The following is a 9699-nucleotide window of genomic DNA, read 5'->3' on the forward strand; positions in this document are numbered from 1 at the left end:
TCGGGTTGAGCATAGAACTCAAGGTCTTGCACAGGGTAGGGCAAGCTTTCTCCATTAACTACACTCCTGCCTCACAATCAGACCAGAGGAATGGCTGAGTCTAGGTATTGGAAAGATGGCTGTCCTGTTATAGCAAAAAAAAAAAAAAAAAAAGCATTTCACAGAACAGTGGCAGATCAGAAGGACATAGACAGCAACTCGACTGGGCTCCTAGCTGCCAGATTGGTGACAACATGGTCATCTGGTCACTAGTGCAGATGAGAGTAACACTTTGTAAGCTATTCTGTAGGATGCTGTGAATTCAAAGCCATATAAATGCAGCCACCGGGCCACTGAGATGGCTCAGCAAGTAAAGGCACCTGTTACCAAGTCTGATGACACAAGTTTAATCCCCAGGTGGAAAAAGAGCATCAACTCTCAGAAGTTAGCCTCTGATGTCTGGATGCACACCACTATAAACATCCTTTTTATATATAATTATTGTCTTTTTTGAGACAGAATCTAACTAAACTCACTATACACACTAGGGTGGCCTTTTTTTCCCCCAAGATTTATTTATTTTATTTATATGAGTACACTGTAGCTATCTTCAGACACACCAGAAGAGGGTGTTAGATTCCATTACAGATGGCTGTGAGCCACTATGTGGTTGCTGGGCATTGAACTCAGGTCCTCTGGAAGAGCAGTCAGTGCTCTTAACCACTGAGCCATCTCTCCAGCCGATCTTTTTCTTTTTCTTTCTTTTTTTTTTTTTTTTTAAATCAGGCATGGTGGCACATCCCTTTAACCACAGCATTTAGGAGGCAGAGGTGGGTGGATTCTATAAGTTCAAGGCTGTCTCTTTTTTGTTTGTTTGTTTTGGTTGTTTTGTTTTTTTGGGGTTTTTTTTCCAGACAGGGTTTCTCTGTGTAGCCCAGGCTGGCCTGGAACTCACTCTGTAGACCAGGCTGGCCTGGAGCTCAGAAATCTGCCTGCCTCTACCTCCCAAGTGCTGGGATTAAAGGCGTGTGCCACCCCTGCCTGGCTAGTTAGGGTTACTATTAATATGATTGTCTTAGTTAGGGTTTCATTGCTATGAAGAGACACCATGACCACGGCAGCTCTTATAAAGGACAACATTTAATGGCTTACAGGGTCAGAGGTTCAGTCCATTATCATCATGGCACGAAGCATGGCAGTGTCCAGGCAGGCATGGTGCTGGAAGAGCTGAGAGTTCTACCTCTTGTTCAGAAGGCAGCTAGAAGGCTGACTTCCAGGAAGCTGGGAAGAGGGTCTCAAAGCCCACCCCCACAGTGACAACATTTCCTCCATCAGGGCTACACCTCCCAATTTTGTCACTCCCTGGGCCAAGCGCATTCAAACCACCACAGTGAAGAAGCACCATGACCAAAAGCAAGTTGGAAAGGAAAGGGTTTATTTTGTGTACACTTCCAAATTAATATTCATCCTTGAAAGACATCAAGATGTCAGGACAGGAACTCAAACAGGACATGACAGAAACCTGGAGGCTGGAGCTAATGCAGAGACCATGGAAGGGTGCTGCTTACTGGCTGGCTCATCATGGCTTGCTCTGCCTGCTTCCTTAGAGAACCCAGGCCTAATAGCCTAGAGATGGCTCCACCCACTATGGGCTGGGCCTCCCGCATCAATCATTAATTAAGAAAATTCCCTACTGACTTGCTTACAACCTGATCTTACAAAGGCAGTTTCTTAATTGAGGTCCCCTCCTGTTAAATGACTTTAATTTGTATCAAACTGACATAAAAGTAGCCAGCACACAAAGCTACATAGTAAAACCCTGTCCCTGAAAAGAAAAAACAAAAAACAACCCAGCTCCAGGACCAAGTAGCTAGGAGATACAATCTTATATCTGATACAATTTAGAGGTTGGGGGAAGGAAGGTCCCTCTTTCAAAGTCTGCCTAGCCTAGGAGAGCTAGATTAAGACCAGCCTGAGTGTACTGGCTGGTTTTGTTTGTCAACTGACACAAGCTGGAGTTATCACAGAGAAAGGAGTTTCAGGTGAGAAAAGGCCTCCATGAGATCCAGCTGTGGGGCATTTTCTCAATTAGTGATCAAGTGGGGAGGGCCCCTTGTGGGTGGTGCCAACTCTTGGCTGATAGTCTTGGGTTCTATAAACAAGCAAGCTGAGCAAGCCAGGGGAAGCAAGCCAGGGGAAGCAAGCCAGTAAGTAACATTCCTCCATGGGCAATGCATCAGTTCCTGATTTCCTTTAGTGATGAACAGCAGTACGGAAGTGTAAGCTGAATAAACCCTTTCCTTCCCAACTTGCTTCTTGGTCATGATGTTTGTGCAGGAATAGAAACCCGAACTAAAACACTTGAGTAACTGTGTTTTGAATTTACTCCTTTTACAGAGGACCCAAGTTTGGTTCCTAGCACCCACAGGGTGGCTTACGATATGTAATTCCAGTTCTGTGGCATCTGGAGCCCTCTCCTGACTCCTTGCGCACCAGGCATGCACTTGCTGCACATACATACATATACAGGAAAAACACATCCACAAATCTAAAAAAAAAAAAATTAATTGACGTGGGAGGTACAGTGGAGTACTAATCTAACATAAGCAAAACTCTAGTGCTGCAAAAGAAGAGGAAGAGGAGGAGGAAGGAGAAAAAGGAGAGGGAGGAGAAGGACATCCTTACTGCCAAATGTGTGATGGATGCTGAACGGTCCACACCTGCTATCTCAGCACCTGGGAGGAGAAGGCAGCAGGATCCAAGACTTAAAGGTTAGCCTCGGCTACATAGCATTTTCAAGGAGAAGCTGGAATACATGAAAACCCCAACTCAAAACCCAAAGCAAATAACTTTGTAAAAAATGAGTGAGAGAGGAAGAGATGTGGGTCAGCAGACAAAGGCATTTCTCCTGGACCAACCTGGCTGCCCAAGCTTGATCCCTGGGACCCATAGAAACGTGGAGTGGAGAACTAACTCCATTTCACACACACACACACACACACACACACACACACAAACACCTTTTATTTTTGCATTTGGTCATCATATCCAATAAATTAAAATCAGCAGCAGCCCCCAGCAAGCAGGTGGGATATCTCAGACTTGCAAACCTAGCACTTGGGAGGTTGAGACAACACAGTGCAAATGTAAGGCTAGCCTGGGCTACAAGCGAGACATCACAAACAAAACAAGCAAGGAGAAGAGGAAGAGGAAAGCATCATCCTTCCTGTGACAGTTCTCAGGAAGAGGTGCGAGCAGTCCATGTGCTCTGTGTTTGTTCTCTCACCGTGACTGTTCCTTTCCATCCAGGATCGGCTGCTCTCTTCCATCGGAGACCTGGGCCAAGAGTATCTGCCGCTATAGTGAAAGCAGTGTGCCTGCCTGTCATTGGGGATGAAGGGAGTCAGGTGCCAGTCTAGTAGTCTCTGCAGGGCTTTGCTCTATCCTCAAATCAGCACCACAGGAAGACCTTAGAGTCTCAGCTAAGACGCCAAGGCTCAGCTAGTGGGGTGGGGAGTGGCACAGGCCTTTAACTCAAGTATTAGGGAGGCAGAGGCAGGCGTTCGAAGCCAACCTGATCTACAGAGCAATTTCTTAGGACAGCCAGAGTTACCCAGAGAAACACTGGCTGGAAAAAAAAATTTAAAAAAAAAAGGAGAGAGAGAGAGAGAGAGAGAGAGAGAGAGAGAGAGAGAGAGAGAGAGAGAGCTCCCTGACCACTGGAGACAAGCTGACAGTCACACACTAGGACTGGGAAGCGTGGAGCCTAAAGCAGGTGCCAGGGCAGAGGATGCCAGATCTCCCTTTATCCACAGCACTGGGTTGCCCAAGACTGTGGCAACAGGGAGCCTGGTAGGCAAGGCTAGCCAAGGTCAGGAACCGGACACAGCTGAGGCCCTCCCATGTCGTTTGTCCCTCACTTCTGACCACTGGAGACAAATGTTCAAGACAGAGGAGCCATGTGCTAGCAGACATGCGATTCTACTCATACCTGTAGGCCAGGTGTGGGTGTGGCCTGCAGGGTGCCTGTGTGTGTGTGTGGGGGGGGGGTGCCTGTTAGCCACCAGTTCTGGGAAACTCACACTTTGGCTGCAGAATTGATCCAAGGGGACAAACAAAGATGACTGTGAGGTCAGACACACCTGCGCTCCATCCCTTCCCATTGGAATGACTTTGAGTAGGTCACTTCACCTCTTGGAGTGTCTGTCACAGAGTAAGAATGTAGTCTCACTGGAAAGTCTTCAGGGTTACAATGGAAAGGGACCCACAACAAAGTGGGGTCCTTAGTAAATGTTGGCCATGTATTCCCACGGTTTTGCAAGGGCAGACCCAGCCCTATAGGAATGCTGACTTGAGAGCAGAGGCTCTGAATGATCTTCCTCCCAAAGGGGCCCCTGGACTGGAGTCCCAGGAGGGCGGCCTCTGAGACTGTACAGTGAGCAAAGTCCCCCAGGGACCTGGCTCCCTTCCCTGCGGCCCGTTCCTTACCAACAACAGGAGCAGAGAACCCCAAGGTTAGGCAAACACAGCAGCGATAAGCCACTTCCAGGCTGGGTCATGTATTCAAGGCTTTAGCCAGCTTCCCGGCTGGCTCCTTGGCTCCGTGAGAACCCTGGTCTTGTGTGCATGGAAATGGGCATCAATAAAAACAGCAGTCCTAGGCACTGACTGGTTGAGCGCCTGAGACCTTGGTGCCCTGGTACAGCCTGGGTTAATGACCCTGTTTATATACTTGAGTCATCCGATAAAGGGCATCCAGTCAGTGGGCAGGTGGCCCTGTGCCCTGCAATGGCCACTTCATTGACTAAAGTGATAGCAAGGCCACCACGTGGAGCGTCCAGTGCCCCTCCCCCACCACTTCCCCATCAATCCTGCCAGGGTCAGCGTGTATGCAGTGTGTGTGTGTGTGTGTGTGTGTGTGTGTGTGTGTGTGTATGGTTTTTTTTTTTTTTCTTTCTTTCAATGAACATGACTTCTGGAGTCAAGGTTGTTTGGCCAGTTTTTTTTTTTTTTTCTTTCTTTCAATGAACATGACTTCTGGAGTCAAGGTTGTTTGGCCAGTCCCCATCCCGCCCATCAAGGATATAAATAGCACTCGCAGTAGAGAGAGAGAGAGGGCCAGATAGCTGGGAAGAAACAGGAACAAGACACTAACCATGAGCTCCGGCCAGTCAGGGGTCTGCCCATGCCAGGGCTCTGCAGGCCGCCCGACTATTCTGTATGCACTTCTGAGCCCCAGCCCCAGGGCCAGGCCCGTTGCACCTGCGTCTCACAGCCACTGCCTGTGCCAGCAGCAGCGGCCAGTGCAGCTGTGTGCTCCGCATCGCACCTGCAGGGAGGCCTTGGACGTCCTAGCCAAGACAGTAGCCTTCCTCAGAAACCTGCCTTCCTTCTGCCACCTGCCCCATGAGGATCAGCGGCGGCTGCTAGAGGGCTGCTGGGGCCCTCTCTTCCTGCTTGGGTTGGCCCAGGATACTGTGACCTTCGAGGTGGCTGAGGCTCCGGTGCCCAGTATACTTAAGAAGATCCTGCTAGAGGAAGCCAGCAGCGGGGCCCAGGGTGCACAGTCACCAGACCGGCCACAACCCTCACTGGCTGCCGTTCAGCGGCTGCAGCGCTGCCTGGAGTCTTTCTGGAGCCTTGAGCTGGGTCCCAAGGAGTATGCGTACCTGAAGGGCACGATCCTCTTCAACCCAGGTGAGCTTCCAGACACTCCTGGATGGTGGCCAAGGTGGGAGGGGACCGGGCCCATCCAAGGAAAATGCTTTCCTGGGGCTTGACACCCATTGTATCACTGGGTCCTTGTGAGCCTCAAATAGCTGGCTCATAGGAGAGGCACAGAGAGGTTAAGCAATTATCTGAAGGCCACAAAGCAAGGCGGATGGCAGAGGAGGGCTGGGATGGCAGGCTAAGATAATGAAGAGACTGCTCCTTGCCACCATGCCTGAGAAATGTGGCCTGAATCTTAGGGAGCATGGGAGGGTAGAGGGGGTGGCGGCAGACACAGCTGCATGACAGCCATATCTTCAGGGTCAGGCTACATAGTGAGGCTCTAAAGGTTAAGGTCCTCTGTGGGTTCAGAGAGGCCACTCAGAAGGAGAAAGAGGGTATGGGAGTGGGGCACTCCTTGTGAAGTCAAGCCAGGAGAAGAGAGATGGAGTAATGGAGAGAACTGAGAGAGAGTCTCTCACCATGTCACTCTGGCTGGCCTAGAACTCACTATGTAGACCAAGTTGGCCTGGGCTGGGAGAATAGCTCTCACAGCTTTGAGGAAGACAAGAGACAGGCCTTGATAGTTAATGAATGTCCCGTAGCAGTAGCAGTCCCATAGTCCCACTGCATTCACCATATGGTAGGACTCACTCAAAGGGTTTTTTACAAATATTGGTTTGGTTAATCCTCATAACAAGTGTGGGTGACAGGAGCTGTCATTAGCCCCACTGGACAGATGAAGAAACTGAAGCACAAACATTAAAGTACTCATATAATAAAGGTCACTCAGAAAGATTAAGCTGCGTATCCAAGGTCACTCAGCTAATGAGGGGCAGCACTGAGGGCCAGGGCCAGGCAGCCTGGGACTCGGTTGCTTGGTTGGTTTTTTTTGTTTGTTTGGGTTTTTGTTTTGTTTTGGTTTTTGGTTTTAAGATTTATTTAGCCAAGTGGGGTTAACATATACCTTTAATTCCAGCATTGGTAGGCAGAGGCACTCAGATCTCTGAGTTCAAGGCCAGCCAGAGAACTAGTTCCAGGACATGTGGCAAGGCTACACAGAGAAACCCTGTCTCAAAAAAAAAAAAAAAAAAAGCAAATGAAAAATAAAAATAGGGCTGAAGAGATGTCTCAGCGGTTTAGAGCATTACCTGCTCTTCCAGAGGTCCTGAGTTCAAATCCCAGCAACCACATGGTGGCTCACAACCATTAGTAATGAGATCTGATGCCTTCTTCTGCGGTGTCTGAAGACAGCTACAGTGTACTGACATATAATAAATAAATAAATCTTTTAAAAAATCATTAAAAAAAGAAGAAGAAGAAGAAGAAGCCAGGCAGTGGTGGCGCACACCTTTAATCCCAGTACTCGGGAGGCAGAGACAAGCGGATTTCTGAGTTCGTGGCCAGCCTGGTCTACAAAGTGAGTACCAGGACAGCCAGGGCTCAGAGAAACCCTGTCTCGAGAAAACAAAAACAAAAACAAAAACAAAATTCTTTGTAAATTATGTTATGTCTATGAGTTCCTACATACATACTCTGGAACTGGAGTTATAGGGAGTTGTAAACCACGATGTGGTTGCTGGGAACTGAACCCAGGTCCTCAGCAAGAGCAGGAAGTGCTCTTAACCACTGAGCCTTCTCTCCAGCCCGTGTGTCTTAGTTATTATATCCTCATTATCTACTTCCTCTCTATAAGTGGATGGATGGATGGATGGATGAATAAAATGGTAAATAATGAAGGCGGCGGTGGGTGGATGCTCCAAGGTAGCAGAGTGAGCCAAGGAGCCAAGGCATGTAACTCATTAGTGAAGGATCACCTCACATGCTACAGGCCTGGGTTTGATTCCCATCACCACAAAACCATCATCTCACTTCTCTTTCTTCAAGGGTTGAGGATGCAGCTCCCTAGCACAACTCTTGACTAGCATGTTAAAGGGGCCATCAATGTGCAGCCCAATAGCAAAATGTCTGCCTAGCACGCACTAGCAATCACAAGGCCCCGCGCGCATTGCCCCTCAGCATATGAGGGAAGGGAACCTCTGACATCCTCACACCCTCGGCTAGCCTCCACAGACTTAGACGTTCACCAGCTCTCTTCACCCTCTCTGCCAGATGTGCCAGGCCTCCGTGCCTCCTGCCACATCGCACACCTGCAACAGGAGGCTCACTGGGCACTGTGTGAAGTCCTGGAGCCCTGGTACCCAGCCAGCCAAGGACGCCTGGCCCGAATCCTCCTCATGGCCTCTACCCTCAAGAACATTCCATGCACCCTTCTGGTAGATCTCTTCTTCCGCCCGATCATTGGAGACGTCGACATCACTGAACTCCTTGAAGACATGCTTTTGCTGAGGTGACTTGCGGAATGGAGTCTGGTGCCTCCAAAGGGGGAGCCTGAAAGGCAGCCCTCAACTCCCCCAGAGCAGCCCTCAGCTCAGCCACGCCCCTAGCTCGGACTTCCTTGCTTTGGATACAGTGTACACTACTAACTGTCCAGCAAGCCCTTGATGGCTCCCAAAACCTCCAGGCCAAAATGCCTTTCTCTGCCTGGGTAGGGATGGGAGCAGGAGGCTATATTCAAGCCAGAATCCCCCCTGACTTTGTATAGAACTAAACTAAGTTATTGGTTTTTGTAATAAAAGGTATGACCTCCTGACGCTGTAGCTGCTTGTGGAAGGGACCAACCAATCTCCAGGGTGCACCTTAGTCTTGTTGGAGGGGACTCATGGGAAGGACGAGCTCCCTGATGCTGGCCGGGATGCTGGCACCAATGCTGGGGATGAGGTTTGTTTTGCAACTGACTGTGAAGCCAGGAGAAAACACCCTCTCTCTCTCACTCCCTGTCACCTTCCTACCTCCCTCCTCAGCAGAGGTGTTCTCTGACCTTGGTCTCCAGAGCGTCTATTGTCCGCTTCCAGGTTACCGTTCTCTAGAGGCTCTCTCTCTCTCTCTCTCTCTCTCTCTCTCTCTCTCTCTCTCTCTCTCTCACCTCAGAGAAATTGGGATTGCAGCTAGTCACAGAAATGCCCCATTCCCAAAACAGACAAGGCCACTTCACTTCCTAGAATTTTCTGATCCTCCGACTCCTATTCTAGCAACTGGCGGAAGAGACCGGTTCACTATACTTTCTCATTACCAGGGAACAGAGCAGCCCCAGAAGAAGCTCGGAAGCAGAGGCAGGCAGAGGTTTAGCACATGCCATGGTCACCCTAGTTGCTAAGGCCTGAGAATACTGTGTCCTGAGCCCAGGAGTTCCCTTCCATTGCCCCTCTGCCCTGATGACCTCAGTCCTGGGATCCTCCTCTGAGAGGGTCATTCCCATTGTCCCGGCCACCAGAGAAGCCATGCTCGCTCAGCTTCAGCTCATGGCCTTCAGTCCTGCTCCATTCAGAGCCTGGCTAGGGCTTGTTTTGATTGGTTAATGTCCGTGCCTCAATGTTCGTTAAATATTCTGACCCGGTTACCCTGGGTCAGGGTGACTGACCTGAAGGGTGAACAGGAGGAAATGATAAGAGCGTTGTCCACAGGGCTTTCAGACCTTCCCCTGCCCTGAGCAGGCTTCACCCCCTCACCTCCACAGTCTGGATCCTTCTCATGGGGCCAAGTTAATTATTGCTCAGAGAGGTCATTCTTTCAGGGCAACAGCCTAGGAATCACCACTCAGGCCTGCCTCTAAAGCTCCCAGCTAAGGGCCATTCCTCCTCCTCCCTGTTTATGGACACCCAGTGACTCCTTATTACAGAACAACACAGCACCGAATCCACAACAGGGATACACAGAACTCAGATGTACAGGTCAGGGTCACCCATGTCGACAATCCCCCCCACTCTGTGTGTGTATGTGTGTGTGTGTGTCCAAGTTTCCATCCATCTGTCTCTGTGTGTCTGTCTGTCTGTCTCTCTATTTTTTTTTTTGAGACAGGGTTTCTCTGTATATCCCTGGCTGTCCTGGAACTCACTTTGTAGACCAGGCTGGCCTCGAACTCAGAAATCCACCTGCCTCTGCCTCCCAAGT

The 9699-nt window shown here is 49.6% G+C and overlaps 1 protein-coding gene across 1 annotated transcript; it reads left to right on the plus strand.

Moving 5' to 3' along the window:
* The first annotated feature begins 5086 nt into the window (after window positions 1-5086).
* On the plus strand, window positions 5087-8341 carry Nr0b2 (nuclear receptor subfamily 0 group B member 2). Its single transcript, XM_021201240.1, has 2 exons — window positions 5087-5676; window positions 7801-8341. Exons 1-2 carry the CDS (start codon window positions 5136-5138, stop codon window positions 8040-8042), a joined length of 783 nt encoding a protein of 260 aa, XP_021056899.1. The 5' UTR covers window positions 5087-5135; the 3' UTR covers window positions 8043-8341.
* The last annotated feature ends 1358 nt before the right edge of the window (window positions 8342-9699 follow it).

The sequence above is a fragment of the Mus pahari genome, chromosome 6 (assembly GCF_900095145.1).
Source record: "Mus pahari chromosome 6, PAHARI_EIJ_v1.1, whole genome shotgun sequence".
In the NCBI taxonomy this organism is placed as follows: Eukaryota; Metazoa; Chordata; class Mammalia; order Rodentia; family Muridae; genus Mus; species Mus pahari.